This window comes from Apus apus, chromosome 2 (assembly GCF_020740795.1).
Source record: "Apus apus isolate bApuApu2 chromosome 2, bApuApu2.pri.cur, whole genome shotgun sequence".
NCBI classification, from domain to species: Eukaryota; Metazoa; Chordata; class Aves; order Apodiformes; family Apodidae; genus Apus; species Apus apus.
In genome coordinates, this window is record NC_067283.1 from 104,300,811 (window position 1) to 104,319,323 (window position 18,513).

An 18,513-nucleotide genomic window follows, 5' to 3' on the forward strand; every position below is an offset into this window, starting at 1 on the left:
ATTGATCTGGAAGAAAATACAAAGCCATTCCTGTTCATATTGCAGATGATAAAAATGGGAGGAGGGCAGTTCTGTTACATAAAGCCATTCATTTGTTGAACAGTTTGCACTTTAAAATGGCTAAAAGCAAGGTCAGATAATTAAGGTACACTTGTAGAGGGCGCAAAAGAGCTACACCTCAGCACAGAAATATTCTGGAGAGGTGAAACTGAACCTGGTGCATGACCAATTCAAAGAGGAAGTCCTATTTTGGTATGGTAGCTAAGAGAGCTCCAGTAAACTCTCTGCATGTATAATCACAATAATATCATAGAGGACATAGCAGGGTGGTATAACCTTTACATGCAATATTACTAGAGCATTACAGAGACACAGTAGCCAATTATGCTGCCCATGCTTCAAAAAAGACACAAATTACATTATTGTTCAAAATAGAAAAAATAGAACTGAAAATCCCACATTAGCCACAAATTACTAAAAAAGGAAGGGAATATCTCTATATTCAAATGTCTGTAGATGGAATATATTGTCTGAAGAAGCAACTAACAGCATCCAGTGGCTGGAAAGCCAAAGCTAGAGAAACCAAAACTGCAAATCAAGAACAAATATTTATGCTGAGCATATCACCCAATAGAACAGCTTACATGAAGATACTTGGGACAACCACCCAAAATGTCTTCAAACTGATACTGCAACTTTTACAAGGCAGAACATAGCTCAAGCACAGGTTACGAGTTTAATGATGAAATGATTAAATAATGTGCAATGTTACAGATTATGTAAAAGATCATTATAACACTTTTAATGGACCTTTTACTGACTTTAAAATGATGAAGTTGGTGAAAAATCTGTTACAGATTTTAGAGAGAGTAGAACATGCACTTACATAGAAAAGCATATAAACGATCAGGTAGCATGCATGTACAATGTATATGTAAATACAAAACTCACCATCTTCATCAGTTTGTACTACAAGTTCTTGGCTTTCTTTTCGTCCTTCGGGATTCATTAGAACTAATTTGATGCTGACATTTGTGTATGGCGATAGATTTGTAATTGTGTGCTGGGGATGTGAACTTTCTGTATCCCAGCTTACTTCTTCTCTCACTTGCTCTTGTCCTCCAGCCTGGTAACGGTAATGGACTGTGAGGTTGTATCGATGGCAACGTGTGACATTATATCCAAATGGTTCCCAGCAAATAGTGATTTGTCTAGATTTGATCTCCACAACCTCTAGTTTTCGTGGCCCACGCATTGGATCTGCAAAATTACCAACATAATACTGGTATCATTATTTATTCCTAATTTTAAGTAGCATGAGTATTGGTAAGTTACACAGTTCTGTAAACACAACATATAATCAGAAACAGAAATTCAGTGTTTTACCTCTCATAGTGCAAACAAGAATGAAACTATAGGTCTCTGAAAAATCAGGAAAAAACAAAACAAAACAAACAATGAGAAAAGGAGAGAAATGCCTTTGATAAAAAATGAAGAGCTAACAAAATAGCAGATAGTTTTTATTCTTAAACTCATGCTGTATGATACAGTTTAAATGATGCTTAGCTTTTTACCTGTCCTTTCAAAAAAATAAGTATGTCCAATTTTTATTTTTTTTTTAAATTAATTTATATTAAGACTTTTAGAGCAAAAAACCTTTACAAAACAAGTATGTATAAACGAAAGGTAATTTTAGAGAAGACTTACAAATATCAGGTGATATTCTCCCAGGACTGTTTATACAATAAAAAATTGCTAGGTAGTTCTTCAGCTATTTCTTATTCTTACATTAGACTGAATACAATTAATCAATCTCCAATTGGCCCGGACAGGTTAATATTTAATTTCCCTTAAAACAGTCCATAGGGTTCTTTTACCAGAAACAATAGTTGTTAATAGCTTGTTTCTTTTTTTCTTTTTTTTTCTTTTTTTTTTTTTTTAAATCACATTTAAAATACACAGTGCAAATACCTTAGTTTGCAGTAGTGGTTCAGCAAAGAATGAAAAGAAATAGACAGGAGGCACATCAGCTGATATCCTGCTGCATCTGAGCATTCCCATAAATCTCACAGTTGATAAGTAGCCATAAATCACATCTAAAAAATCACAGCCAGGAACTTACAGATTTCTAGATTCAAGAATCAAAGATTGTGGCTAATGAAGTTAAATTTTCTTCAGTTCTACCAGTCCCAGCAACTGGGACAGAAAAGTGAATGCAAACTGCTTCCATATTAAAGCAAAAACACTGACACATCTCCCACTTTTTCAAAACACTGTCCTTAACAGAGCTATTACACATATTTAGCAATAATCTGGGGTTTTTTTCATATTGGAGCCCTCAACAAGATTAAAGACAATGTCTGGTCTTATCCACTGCTTCACTAGTTAAATGCTTAGAAGACTTCTAATGAGCTAGAAGCCTCTTATATGTAAACAAATTAGTATGCATCTTCCCTCTTTCATGTTTATTAATCAACATGTCTTCACTAGGAATGTTCTAAACAATTTACACAGGATTTCATCTTTTTACTTTTTAACAAAATCCCTGCATGCTTGAAATATTTTTTCAAAGATATTGAAGTTATTTATCATAGCTCCTTGAAGAAAAGGTGTTAAGAAATTGCTTGTTCTCTCTAACATCTACAAAGAAGTGGATTTTTTTATCCCCTTTCAAAGCCTCCAGCTTATTTATTTATTTATTTATTTATTTATATTAATTGTGACTACCCAACAGTGTTGATCACTAATATAGAGTATTTGCCAATTGGTGACAAAATGGCAGAACGACACAAATTCAATCCTAGTCTTCTTTCTAGTGACAAGACTATGTGGTAAAATTGACTTCACCATGGATAAATCAGTATAGAACCATATACCTGCTTCCACACTCAGATACCCCAGCTAAGAATTCTGGTGTTTGGGCTATTTTCTACTGCTAAGGCAATAAAGATTAATGAAAAGCATACCACAAAGACTTAAGGTCAGTCCTTAAGCATTTACTTCTGCATAATTCAGACATAAATGTGATTTTAAAAGTTTTCCTTTTTTTGGGTTTCATATCAGCTTCTAAGCATTTCTTCATTTGGGTGAGACTATGACTAGCAAAGGACATTAGATGGGTATTGTGTGACTGTAATGCTATACAAATGGGCTACACAGAACTAGAAAAACAACAAAATTGAGGTGACCCTTACATAAAACATTAAGTAGTTGAACAAAGCTCCTAACTGCAGGAACATGGAACAGTCTGTTTAGCTCCATAGTAGGCATGTCAGAAAATTCACAGGGGAACTGAGAAATCGTTTTATTAGAGACATAAAACTAAATCGCAGCATTTTTAAACTGAAATAGAGAGACTGTAAAAAAAAAGAAGGATCAAAATCTAGCCAAGATTTCTGCCCAGGAGGAAGATATTATTATGTCATGTTATCTTAGTAAAAAGTACAAGTTAGGCCTCTAGTTAAATCTTGAAGTCATTGCTATAAGAATGACAAATGCATTTTCACTTCTAGCAAAACAGACAAGGGAAAAAAGAGATTAGATTGTAAAAGATGGAGACAATGCAGCTTCTGTTGATACTCACAGGATAAAGCTCATCAGGCAAAGCAAATACCCTGGTTGCTTTCATTCCTGACTTGATTCTGTAAGCCATAGTATGAAATAGCTAAGCAGCTCATATCTGTTTATCTTACCATTCATTCAGAGATTATGCAACTGCTAGGGTCCTAACGACCCCTTCCTGGGGTAAGCATAGTGTGTCAACCAGTCAATGTATCAACCAGTCAATCACAGCACTTAATGGAAAGAAAGGGAGAGGTAGGATATAAAAAAAAACCCAGGGACACAGCAGAGAAAGACATTTAAGGAAAAATAAAGAAAGATCTTATATGATGCACCTGCTGGGATAACTGCTGGTTTATGGGGGATGCACACTGAGAAAGTAAGGTTAAAAATTCCAAAGAGGTTTGTCCATGAAAAAGCCTATGAAGATATGGGCCTGTACTTCAAAGAATTCACCCTATTTGTGTCCTCAGCCTCACTTTTGAAGTCTCAAAATGGACATGGTTAGGAGAATAGATGATGCTTTATTGCTTATTTCATTAAATAAATCCAATTCCCGAATTGCCACTGCTTTATTTCCTTTATTTTATTTTTATTTCCAATACCACACTTATTTATCACACATAACTTCAATACAGACCTGAGGGTATCAGTTCTCAGCATGCTATATAGCTGAGTTCTCAGTCATAACAGACCTATACATTTCCAAGTGCATGAAAATTTTCCAGTTAAATTCAGTGAATTCATAAGCAGGAAGGACATTAAGAGACACGTCTACTTTTATCCAGAGGAAAAGGCTAAGGTAACAATGGAATTTTTGATTTAAAAAACATGTGTGGCTCAAAACAGCCAAGAAAAATAGCAGTTATTGCAACAAAAGATAAAAAAAAAACTTTCCATTTGATCAAGATAATACTGAGCTTCTCTGGAGGTTACCATTGTATACCCCAGAGGAAATATTTAATATGATATGGTTCTGGCAGCACAGTACATTGCTTCCAATACAGTGGAAAGTACGTGCTTTTCATCATGAAGGACACAGGACACCTTGGGAAGGAAAACTGTTAAGCAAAACAGAAAGAATGACAGCTAATGACTATGGTTTAAAAGGGAAGTCTGAATTAATTACCACAGCATGATGACTTCAATTAGCTGATTTTATTTTCTACAGGAATTTTTTATCACTTTCCCATGGTAAGTTCCCAACTTCAAGTGAAAAAGCATTCTACAGAGATGCTTGTGCTGTACTCAAGAGACTTGTACTAACTATTCTTTTGGTATTTGAAGGCTGTCATCCTAGCAAGGGTCTGCTCTTGTTACCTTGCATCATGTAAGGTAAGTGATAGCTACATGGAGATCAGTCATTTCACAGCGCTAATTACAACTGAAATATCTTTTTTTTAGAGTAGAAGATGAATAAGGAGTTTTATATTCGATACTGATTGTATTATATGCAACATACACACCTCACAGCACAACAGCTATTTGCTGAACCTTCGTTTTTTTCCTTACTTGGTAAAGACCTACCTGCAAAGAATTTATTCAGCCAGACCTCTCCACTCACCCTGCAGTTCTCCACATGAGCTGAGCCTCTGCTGTTCCTCAGTATTCCAGCTATTTTCTTATGCTTCACTGGTACAAATCATCAGGTGAATGGGGAAAATAAGGCCTACCAATGCATAAGAGAAGAGGTTTTCCTCCCAAAGGAGCCCACCGCCTGTCATGCCTGAAGCTTAGCCAAGTCGTTCTTACTATTCCCCTGCTGGCGCCTGCAGCATTTTTCATACTGCTCTCCTGCCAGCTTCAGCAGGGTATCAAGCAGTGAAGTCTGACAGTTGCAGCTCTGACCTGAGGGACCAGCAAGCCCGGTTCTAGCCCCTGGCACTTTAGCATCCATTTAATCGGTTATCTTGGCTCCTTCTCTGCTCTACTCAGTTTTCCTAAGAATTTGGAGCAGAAACTGACAGACAGGATCAATTTCCAATGCAGCTGCAATTCACAGCTCATTTCTCTGGAACTTCACACTTTACCTCTTATCACAAGCACAATGCTTTTTCAGAAACTCAATTTCAGAATCACAGAGACATTTAGGTGTATTTTTAGCACCCTGTCATTGATCATCAAAACTTGGGTTTAGAATGAAAACTCAGACTGGAAGTTTTGTCTTTTCACCAAAGACTGCACAGACCTACTGAAATAAGATATGAAGAAAGAAACAACATGGGTATTCTCTGCCACTCCATGATACTCCAGTAGCTGCAGACATCTGGTACACGTTAAATACTATTTGAAAGACATCTGAACAATAGGAATGAAGAATTTATATCTCTCATCTAGGCAAACTATTAGTGTGGTTTAGCTCTGTAACAACCCTTGTGATTTAAATTCCAGATTGGACTTTTCTGTCCCTCCAGAGGAAGGATGAACAGAACAAGAAAATAAACAAATTTGAGATGAAGACAGAAGTATTTGAGATTTAAGATACTATCCACTACAGCTCTTATATACACAAAACTTAATGAAATGTACAGACTTTGTCACAGATTGCCTAAGCAGTCTTGTTCAAATCACTTAACATCTTTTCACATACATTTGCTCTGAGTAAAGTGGGAGTCAGAGTATTCTGCATCAGTACTAGAGGGCATCACATACAATTTCATGAAAACCTTGCAAACTATAGTGATGGAGAACATAAGCACATACACACTTCAGCCTTGGTTCCACATGCTAAATCAGGGCTACCTCTTATTCAGCAGACAATTTAAGACACATGCTTTGTTTCAAACAAGAATATTTGTGTTTTAAGTCAAACATGTGCTCTAATGGTTCACCAGCACTGATAAAAGTGATCAGGTTGTCAGTGCAATTTACTGAAACAGAAGTATCTTGCAGGGAAGAACAAAACAGAAAAGCTGAGGAGATTACATGGGAAGTTCACTTTTCACTGCAGAAACACTAAAACATTAAACACTTGAATTTTTTTTATCAATGGAGATCACAACTTTTAATTTATATAGCTATCTATCTATCTATCTATCTATCTATCTATCTATCTATCTATCTATCTATCTATCTATCTATCTATATCTGTATCTATGCACACCATATTTCTCCCATGTTTCTCCTTACTTGGTAAAACCCTACCCTACAGAGTTCATACAGCCAGACTTGTTTACTCACTCTGCAGCCCCCCAAATAAACAAGATACTCTGCCACTCCTCAGTAGCCTAGATATTATGTTATGCCTTAGAGGCACGGATCATGAGGCAATGAAATACCATTTCATCCACAGGGGAACAGACTATATCCCTTATGAGCCAGCTGCTGTCAAAGTAACAATGTTTGGTTTGTTTTTAGAAACCAAATCTCAAGATGTGCATACATCTATAGTCAACACCAAACACCAAAGTAGGTAAAATATTTTAATTGTTTGGCTTATTCTTATTTATTTTTATATCAAATCTATACATGACTACTAACAATTTGAGGTTGTTTGCAAACAACGGAATGGAGTGATTTTTATACTGTAATTATTCTTCATCTGAGTTCTTCAACAACTGATCGAAGTTCAAAAAGAGCTCTTCTGTACTCAAAACACCACATGATTTTATCAAATTACCTAACAGATCAGGGCTTTTTAATTCCAATTTCTCAAAAACTGCTGAGAGCAAGATTTTGAGTCGTGTAGTTTCACAGCTTTTTAACACTTTTTTTCTGTTTTTTTCTTCAGTCAATAGAAACATGTTGGATTTACACAGCTGCATCTCCAGTCCAAAGGAGCAGTCACATTTGTTAATATAAAGAACTGCTTTGTAGTTAGGAGTAGAGTAAGAAAAGGGGCACTTTACCCTCACGATTTTTCATACTGTCCATTATTTGGGTTACAAAAGAAGGGAATCAAAGGGAAGGAAAACAAAGAAACAAAGGAAAATATTACTCATGAGCAAAATCGAAATCCTAATATGATGTTGCTGATGTCATTGCCCTGTTCAGTCCAATAATTTTAAAGCTAAACCAATGACTAGGCTACAAGTGTGCACAAAGCTGTCAAACATCCAGAAACAACCCTTGGACTAAAGAGGGTCATATCAGAGGTTGCTCATCTTATCTAAGAACACAGCATGTTGTGGCAGCAAGCAAATACATTGAAAGTAGCAGACAATTGCAAACTTGTAAAAAACCTTGAAAAACAGGTTTCATCTGGAATATTTCTAGTTCCTCTCATGGAGCAGACATGGAAATTGATAGTAACAGTTACTAAGATGATTCAGGTAAAAGTAAATGACAGCAAAAGATATCCAGCAACTCCTGGAAAGATTTCATGCTGTGGTATTTGAAATTCCTACCAATCTTTCACGTGCTAATAACATTTCCAAAAGAACACATCCCTCCTGCAAAAATAAGATGCCTCCCACGGAAAAGAAGCACTTCCATCAGTCTTCTAAAGGTACTCCCTAACATTTTAAAAAAAGTTGGGATGCAAACCCTGCAGAATTTCAATGCTAAAGAAAGAAAGAACTATGACACAGCAAAACTGAAATGACAGTCACCTGGAATCAAAAAAAGGAAGGAATAATCAGTTTTTATATATATAGATACATCATATGCTGGAAACTAGACAATGTCTGTTTCTCTATGAGGAAATTTTGGAAAAAAATGGCTTCTTTTAAATTCTATTACTTTTTTAAGAAAAAAAAATATTTTAAATCATATTGTTTTCCTTCCATTCACTTGTCTTTCACAGTCAAAATGCCAGTGAAGGAAGATGAGCACAAAGGTGTATGTATCCTAAAGTTATCAGGATGCTAACTTTAAGCAGGTGCCTGTGGGGATCCTTTTGCATCCTTCCAAGTTACTGCTCACTGAAGAGCACTGAGAAGTAGGAATAAGCTTCCTGCATATGTTTTTCTCAGCAGCTTTACTAAAGTGGTAAGAATCCACAGAGTCACAATGGAGAGAAGGCATCAATAGGAAAAAACTTAAGTATAAAACCCCCACAGCTTAGGGCAACCCCATCACAGATGGTTTTCTGTATCTGGACTAGACCACTTCCCAGTGTCCAAGAACTGGAAGATTCTCACTTACATTGTGTGCTCAGACTGAGTCTCCTTTTCCTGCCAGAGATGCCAGCAGTCTACTGGGCAAATGAGAACATCTATCATCTCCCAAACTATCCTGCTGTCAGTAAGATTATAGCCAACACTATTCTTCTTCAGCATGGAATCAGATGAAAGATCATGATTCCAATGATTTTATCATATACTTCGGATGTATTGTGCACTTAAACCCTATGTATCTGTATGAGGCATGACAAGAGAATTTCTCCTAGTTTATATATGAAAAGACTGAAGCTCAAAATAAATTAATCATCTGCTGGAGGTTACAAAGCATCAGCAAATGCCATAGAATACTAATTCTCAGTCTCATTTCTAACCCATTAGAACACATCACTCAACAGGTTTTTTTGTACTTTGTGGCAAGAACTAATTAGCTCTGAAATGTGGGAGCTCAGAAAAAAATAAAATACATACTCACAGATCACAGCAGTTAAAAAAGCAGGCTAAATTCTTAGAATGACCCAACATGAATTCTCACTTCTCCTCAAATTCAAATACAAAATACAGTAGAGGTCTACTTTTCCCAGGAAGGATCATAAGTACTAACATCAGCTCATCACTGGGAAAATTCTTTTTATGATACTTCTAGCTGAAACACAAGCTAAAAATATAGGAATTCTTGGGAGAGAATCACAATATTTAACCAATTATGGGAGATTAATTGAAAGCATATTCTAATAACCATCCAAGGCATCAGCTCACTTACAAAAAATAAGTGAAGCTGTTGCTCGAAAACAGATGAGGCACTGGATTTAAGCTTTTAGCAATGTATTAATACAAGCCCTGCCATCAGAAACATGACTGAGTGATATAATCTGTCATGAGACAGTTTCCTTAACTTTTTAGTCTCTTCTGATCAATTAATGGCTACCCATATCCCAAGAGGCCTATGTCTTCAGACTGACATTCACAGTTGCAAAATATATCAGTCTAATCATCAATAACACCCTTTTAAAGTTAGTAGTATTTTTAAGTGGTAGTATCCATACAATCTTTTCTTTCATCAGAGAGCTGAAATGGACTTTTCACTTTATAGTGAAATTTAAATGAAAACTAATGCATATTGAATCTAATATTTCTTTATGTTGTCATTTTATAGGTATACTCTGAATCACGAGTAATTTAAATTCTAATAAGGAATGAAAGAAAAACATCATTCAATATATTTTTGTCAAATTACCTGCATTACATGATTACTCCTCCACAATCAAAATCAGAATCTAAGTATAAGTGACACAAACAAGATTACGTTCTAAATCTGCAACACAGATTTTAGTTGCTTGCTTAAAGTGACATACCTAGCTATTCAGTAATCACTTTATAATAACCCCTTTCATTTCTAAATCTACTTAGCCATCAGCCACTAGTGAGGAAAACGCTGGCAGTGGTTTTTACAACTACACATTAGTTTTACATTTCATGACAAGCTAATTCTAGAGAGTTCGAAAGACAGACAAGCATGTGTTCTTAAGGTTTTCTCTCTTTTGCATGAAGAAAGCACACATCTAACTTAGAAATTAAAAATATAGAGTGCAGACATATACTTTTCACTTCACACATATGGCAGTGACAATTGCTCCCAACTTCACCTTGGGAACCTCAATGAATATATAAATCAAAAAAGAAATAAAAGTTCATGACAAGAACCTCTGAGAATAATGACTATGGTAAGATGGTAAATAAACTAAGTAATATTTCTGGTAGATGCTACATTTGGTAGACCTACCTTTGGTAGATACTTGAATCAGAATGATTGAGGAAAACTGAATTAAAATTACCTATTTTGCATCTATTATCCCTCTTCACTGCATCTATCACAGGTATTTAACCCTTTTTTTCTGAGTTGATCACATGGCTGGCTTATAGTGTCCTTATTGCCCCTTCCTAGCACATGTCCATCCTATGTCAACAAAGCTGCTACCATTATCTCCTCATGTGACACACAGACACATTTAACTGGATGTACCTCCACACCTGTGGCACCCTTCAGAGGCTGGCACAGGTAGCAGACTTCTAGACTCATTCATACAGCATGCAGCCCATATGCTGCTCATACTTGAGAAGGTGAATGCACCAAAGGAAGACTTAAGGTCTGAGGAATTGATTTTGTGGACACCAGACATACCTCCTTCACACAGTTAATGTGCAACACTATTGTCTTCATTGAACATGAAATAATCTGATAATACGGGGTCAATAAAAAAATATTCAGATATACTAAGAGATGCTGCAGGTGGCTGGTTCATAATTAAGTATATTAGTGAGAACAACAGGCATAACTTGATCATCCACTATGGACAGGGGAAATGGCATTAACATAACATACAGTCTTCTATTCAGTGGTAAAAAAATGGGAATCCAGGAGAACAGTATAAACATTTGTAAGTTCTGGTGTAAGGGAAAAATATGTTTTCTAGCTCATTTTCCTGGAAATGGCTAGAATAAATCTGACATCCTAGTACAACAAACTGTTCTCTTTATACACTAATACAGTCCTTGTATTTTTGTGTCCCAATCACCTCCTAATTATGACTAATATTAATAACAAAGCATGCACTGTTTGCTCTGTTGTGTGACACATAAGCATGTTCAAACTCATTAAGTTTTATGGTACAGTTTCTTGAATTGCCCCTGAAGTCAACTGGAGAAAATATAAACCATTGTGTAAATTAGTGAAGGTTTCAGCTGTTCAATACCTGCCAGGAAAGTAGAAGCTGAGAGATTGTTTATTATGTTGTGTGAAAGAATAAATGGGCAATGCTATTTCATAGATCAGTCAGAATAAGATGTAGCAGCGTGTTCTGGTTATCACTGCAGCCTATTGCTACTGACAAATCACATTAATTCAGAGCTGTTACATATAGTGGTGTTAGCTAAACGGGGGATTGAAAACAGGCCTTTATTGAACTTAGATGACACGACAACATGGTCATATAAATCTACATAAAAAAGGAAATGCCACCAATCAATGTTGCTGGTCCAAAAAGAATATTAACCATTCTTTCTAATCTGACATGTGCAATCAACCTTAACCAAATGATGCAGAGTGAGCTCAGTTTTGACAAATAACTCTCAAATGCATAAACCTGATAAATGAATCAGATTCTCTGTTACAACTGGTAAAGAAACTTTGAACTTACATACGTGTTGAAAGGGAACAGAATATTCTATCTTCCTACTACACTATTATGTGCTAACTTCTCTTAACACCTAAGTACAATATTAAGTAAGACGTAAGTACTGTGAAGTTGAGAAGATCACCTCTTTAATTTATGACAAGACTCCTTTTCCCAAAAGAGCCTGCTACATGATTTCCAGTCAGTCTGGATACAGCGTTTAACTTTCTTCAGGTTAGGCCTATCCTCAAGACTTTTCCAGGAGCTTCACAAAAGCCTGTGGAGCTACTAGCTACTGAGTAATGAAGGTGCTTTAACACTCACTAATCTAAAGTACCATCTCTGTCTTTGTACACTGTCAGCAACTAATAAATGGGGCCTTAATATCAGCTGCAACATTCAACTCTGACTCGTTTCTCAAGCGAGCACAGATGAGAACAGTAAGTACTTTACTCAGACTTTCTTAAAAGAAGTAAAATAGAAACTTTTCCCATCCTACCCAGGTAACTCAAAAAGTTTTAAATGTTTCAAATTAGAATGATGTAAGAACTGATATAAATGATACAAGTAATGTATCAGGCCACCCTGTATGAAAGGAATTTCTTGTTGATTATCTTTCCCATTCAATAACTATACATTATGTCTTTATATATTAAAGTACTTGAAAAGTACAGTAAGAGTATACATTGTTGACTTTGTTGTTTGAATATATTAAACTTTTTTTTTTTTTCCTGTTATATCACAACATCTAGAAAACTTCTTGAAGAACTCCTTCAAATTGCTCCCTCTCTGGCAGACTTCTTTGAATTTTCCTGTGACAGCTGAAGAAGTCATTTGCCACCAGCATTCTCTGCTATACCATTCCCTGTAAAAAGCAAATATAAGAAAAGATGCTTGCTGATGAAGTGAATTTATACAGTTCCACTGCACTAAGAAATACAGAGAAAGCAGCCCATCCTTGTTTCTGACACATTTGAATAATGGAAAGAAACTTTCAGTGGAGGAGGAAGGAGAAGAGCTGGGAAAAAGGGGTAGAGTGAATGGTAAACTGCTTCAAAGGTAATTCTCTTTTTCCTCATAAGATTCAGCAGATTCCTACAAAAATGCATATGCCTAGGACTTTGCTGTGTATGACACTACTGAAGAAAAGAGTAGACAAAGGAATACAAGCACAGAATAAAGATGAAAATAAACATGCTTTTGTGTAATGTGTATCTCAGGCTAGTTAAGTCTGTATTGTTTACTTCCTTTAAACTATGCTTTATTTCCACACATGGTCTTGAGCCTGTGTTGTTTATTTCCTCTCTCTAGTCATAAAGATGAATCATTTATCAGGACTACATTTCCCTATGTTGCCTGCAGCATCCCCTCCCTTAATTGCTATGGGTCACTTTGCACTTGGGTATGTCCTTCTGCTTTTTTGCATCTTCTAAATCTGGTCCTGTCAAATGGATTAAAGAATGTGTGCATTTATGCCAGAACTATAACAGACATGGAAGAACACAAAGCAGCCATCAAATATTAAGGAAAGTAGAGGTTATGGCAGGCTACTAAAGTACCTGCAATCCTGAGCAAAGGAGGGGGGCCAGGACTAGATTACAGATTCACAGGTCAAACACAGGCAGTTGCTTTACTGTCAAGACATAAGCCAGCTCTGCTGGTCACTCAGGAGCCGTGGATCACAGTTTTATCACACAACTCCAGGAAAACACTGAAGACGTGACTAGCAAAAGTCCACCAGAAATAAGGTGGTGTGACAAATTACAGAACTGAAAACGACAGCAATTACATACATCTGAAAACTGTCTTATTCGATCACCAGTGACCCAGGATTCAAAGCCCTTTAAGTATTGTGTTTTTTTCAATTGAATTGAACTAATGGAAAATAATTGCTACTCTGAAAAAGGTCATACACAAAGTAATAAAAGAGCAAGTGCTATATAGTCACTATTTATACATTACTCTAATTTGAATTTATAAATTGCTGACATCTGTTATAAATCATGCAGTCGTCTTCCAAGCTCAGAAGTTTCTCATTGCAGGCTTTCTGTTGTCTCTATCACGATTTATGAAGGTAAAAAAAAAAATCAGGACAGTAGTATACATGGAGTTTGTGGAATGCTCAGGTTTTCATTTCTAAAGGTGTTTTTCATTAACAAAACTGGGAGGAGAGTAAAAAAAAAAAATTTTAAAAATACCCTCAAAATCCAAAGGTATAAAAAGCAGTAACAGCCTACAACAGCTCAAAATCAACAACACCCAGAACTTTTGGCCGTAAATAGCCACAGAGCTATAGTAATTTAAAAATAAAAATACAGCTTTTAGGTATTTTCATTTTAGGAAACAGGAGATATTAAAAAATATATAAACCACATACTGATATTTTAAGCATCAAAATTGGCATTTTCATGATAGGAAATGCAAACTCTTACTTGTAACTCAGAACTGATCCAAAGAAGACAGTAAAATAGCTGCTGCTTTCACATTTGCAGAAGTGTAGGGGTCACTTGTTGATTATGCTTATTTTTTTGTCAGTAATCTACATGTATATAAAAATGGCCTGCTGACTTGCTGTACATATGCACACAGAATCTAGAATATTCATACAATGTATAATCAAATGTAAGTTGGAACTTTCTTGACAACTGAGCTGTCATTTTATGCTTATGGAAGTTTGCCAATAGCACAAGTAGCTTTCTCCAGCCTGAACAACCTCAAATCTCTCAGCCTTTCTTCACAGGAAACATGTTCCATCCCTCTGATCATTTTCATGGTCCTCCTTTGGACCTGCTCCAACATGTCCATATCCTTCCTGCACTGAGGTCTCCAGAACTGGACACAATACTGCAGGTGAGGTCTCACCAGAGCAAAGGGGGAGAATCATCTGCCTTGACCTGCTGGCTATGCTTCTTTTGATGCAGCCCAGGACCCTGTTTGCAAAGATAGTGCAAACACTCCTGTCAGGGCTTCCTGTCTGAATCCCAGAGGCATTGGCAAAAAACTGTCAGGAAAACAATACGACAGAGACTTGAAGTCACAAAAGCTCATTTGCTCGCTTGCCTGATTCAAGCCATCAGCTGAAGCCTGTGTGGATTGCTGTTACTCACAGAGGTGATAGGGCTTAGTGGAAAGATCCCTGTACTGGGGATTTTGAAGCCTCGGCTCAGTTTCTGGATTAGGCACTTGTCACTGGAAGATGATAAAAATCCTGCTCAATACCTCAGATTTGAATAACTAAATCCTCTGTTTGTAAAGCACTTTGATATTTATGGCTCAGAGGTGTTACATCAGAAGAAGATATTATTTTTCCAGTGTGCTCTGAAAGTTGAAAGGAAAGCAAACATGAAAGTCAAAGTGTCTCTATCTGTTCCACTGCTGAGGACATTCACCAATTCATAGAGCCATGTTGAAGCTAAATGCACGCTGTAGTCTGCTTCACTAATACATGATTTCAGAAATGCTGACAGACTGATGTCAGGGAAGGCAAGCACTTAATTCAAGAAAAACAGGCAAGTTAGGATGGTGTATTAAGTGCAGCTGCTGGCAGTGATGGGGCTGCAGGGCCTGCCCTGTGCCAAGCACTGCCGGTTCCAGCCAGCTTCACCTGTGTCCAGCCAACCTAACACTGGGTACAGCTGATCCCTCAGCCAAGGTGATGGTGCCTCTGGGAAAGTGTATTTAAGAAAGGGCAAAACTCTGCTTGGCAGTGAGGGGTGAAGGTTGAGAAACAGTTCTGCAGATGCCAAGGTGAGAGAATAAGGAGGGAGAGGAGGTGCTACAAGCGCCAGAGCACAGACTACAAGAGGGGCCTTGTTATTGTCACATGCTGGTGTTAGAAGAATCCTCAGATCAATGAAGTTAAATCAAGAATAAATGTGTACCATGCTAAACATTATTATATAAGTGACCATTTGATGCACATCTGCTGCTGGAGATTCACATCCTACAGCCTCAAAGTATTAGGAGAAGCAAACAGGTGTGTCATTATCTCATGTCAACTGACTGATTTCAGGGAGAAATCAGGAAAGAAAGTACTTCATTTCTTCTGTATCTTTTCCCTGTCCCTTTGTAAGCTGAGTTTCTGGATGTTGCTGGATCACTGAACTATTGCGTTGGCATTCTGGCAGATGGGGAGAGGACCATGGTGGAGCAGGTATTCACCCGGCAGCCCATGCTGGATCAAGAGAATATATCCTGAAGGAAGCCTGTGGAGAACTACATGCTGGAGCAGGGAAAAACTGTGAGAAGGAAGGAGTGGCAGAAAGGACTGATCCCAACCCCCACTGCCCATCCTGCTGTGCCACTTGGAGAGGAGCTGAGAGCAGAGGAGTGAACCTGGGCCTGGAAAAAAAGGGAGGAGAGGGAAGATGGTGTTTTAATTCGTCTCTGTTTCTTGCTACTCAAATTTCAACTGGCAATAAATATAATTAATTTTCCACAAGCTGAGTCTGTTTTGCCTGTGATGGTAATCGGTAAGTGATCTCTGTGGTCTTTACACTGACCCACAAGACTCTCCATCTTATTTTGTCTCCCTGTCCTGTTGAGGAGGTGGGGTGAGACAGCAACTGGGCGAGTGTCTGGCAGCCAGAGCCAGCTAAGGTCAGCCCATGTCAGGCAGATTTGTTATTTTGGTTCTTTACATATGATACAGGTACAAGTGGATGTTCCCTTAATGAAGAATACAGTATCAAGATCTCAGTAAACAGCAGACAAAAACAGAAAATAAATTTAGCACTATACAATTTTTTTTCGCTTAGTTTTTGATGAATTCACAGTATATTAAGTATTGGAGCAGAAAGCAATCTTTTTAAACTGTATCATCACCAGCAGCATGTAACCATGGTAATTAAAGCAGTATTATTTTTAAAAATTACAAAAGACTACTCAAGACACATAAAAAGAAAGTATCAGAAAAAGAACATCTTTCTTCTGTTAATGACATTTCTGTAACTCTGCAAAATTATTAAAGACACAGACATTTTTTACTCCTGCTAAATAGTTAGATATGCTACAGAATAATTATTTTAATTAAGAATTAAATTAAAGAGAGAATTTACATGAACATAACTTTCAAGAAACCTTAAAGCACATTACTGTTAGGTCTCAGAGAATATTTTGACCAGGATTTTCCTACTCCTTATTTACAAAGATGCATATTTACCTTGATGCATATTTACATTTTAATACAGAAACAGTTCTAAACTTAAATAAATAAATAAATAAATAAATAAAAACTCCAGGCCTTTCAAGAGTTAAAGTAGAAGGTGCTCACATGACAGCTCAGAAGCATTTAAGTCCACTTCAGTCCTCTAACTGAACAGTGCATCTAATACTACCATTGAGAATGTAAATGAAAAAGGGTTGTAGGGACTGGTCCCTTATGATGCAGTCCTTGCTTATGACAGAAGAAAAATCTCAGCAGGCAACAGCATGCTGCTGTTTAAATGATCATTTTTATAATAAATGATACAAATGTATTCTTGATTTAACTTCACTGATCTGAGATTACTTCTAACACCAGCTTGTCACAAAAAACAAATAACACCTTTCTTGGATGTGTTACAACTTTTCAACTGTATCTCCTATCCCAGGTGAAAATCTGATTTAGATTATGAGCTAAAATGAGAGAAGAAAAATCCTTCTACAAGCCTAAGCATAATTATTTTCTCTCTGAATTAATGAGTGAATTCAGTCACTACATGTGTGGCTGTTGGAGCCAGTCTTGTGTAGCCCAGTACACAGTGAGGAGAGATTTGCATCTTCAAAAGACATGTACCCTTTGCCCTCTCCAGCACGTTGCAGCACAGCAACTCCCCACAGAGTCCTGTGGTGTCCAGGATCCATGTAGTGGCTTTCTGCCTGCTTCAATGGGGCCTTAAAAGCTCCCAGCCATACCTGAAGCCCATTAGTGAAAGTAGGCTAGGTAAGGCAAGTTTTCCCTTAATAAAATAGGAAGGTGGATGAAACCCTGTTGTAGGTGAAAGAGAAAAGACAGACAAGTCACACATGCTTCTCAAATTTCCCATCAAATAAGAAATTGTCACCAAAAGTCAAAATATGACACTAACACCAGGAGATGGGGGCATAGAAGGTTAACCTCCTTTCATGTTCAGTGAACTTCTCATGCTTCCTGCTTGGAGTTGTGTTTGAACATACAAGAGCCCCAGGAGAGATGGTCACCACAGAACTATCATGTACGCTGACCATGTATCCAATGTCATATTGATGTGAAGTCCTATGCTTTGGAGGCATCCCTAGAATTTCCATCTTTGTTGTTTTGCTTCCCAAGTGACATGTGCAGTAAAAGCCTCTGGCTCACATAGACAGAAAAACACACTTCTGGTCTTCTTCATTTCTTTCCATTGTCCTCGGCAAAACACAGCAAGAATTGGAGAGCAGAACAAAGGCTCCATCAGTTCTCAGACATCTCTGGGAAGCATGGGGGACTCAGCACAGACAGACATGTAGTGGGCTAATGAGGGAGCTCAAGGATGCTGAAAGCCTTTGTTTATTCCTATGGTCATTCAGGGATGCTTAGTGAAAACTTCAAGTTAACTAGAGTCTCCAACAAGATGAAGAAGTGCCAAATGCCTCCTTAGAAAGCCAGTTCTCAGTAGTAGTTGATCATTTTAGCAGATTTGGGGGATGAGAAAAAAACAGCTGAATAAAGAGGAAGGCTGCTTATTTGAATTAGGCTTTGGCTCATAATGCCATCTGTC

The 18,513-nt window shown here is 37.1% G+C and overlaps 1 protein-coding gene across 7 annotated transcripts in view; it reads right to left on the bottom strand.

The window, feature by feature from the left end:
- The window catches only part of PTPRM (protein tyrosine phosphatase receptor type M), a 469,539-nt gene that overhangs the window by 219,086 nt on the left and 231,940 nt on the right, over nucleotides 1-18,513 (bottom strand). For all 7 annotated transcript variants that reach the window (XM_051611050.1, XM_051611049.1, XM_051611048.1 and 4 more), the window contains exon 8: nucleotides 952-1,260. In XM_051611050.1, coding sequence (XP_051467010.1) covers nucleotides 952-1,260 — 309 coding nt within the window. The remainder of the gene's footprint in view (nucleotides 1-951; nucleotides 1,261-18,513) is intronic.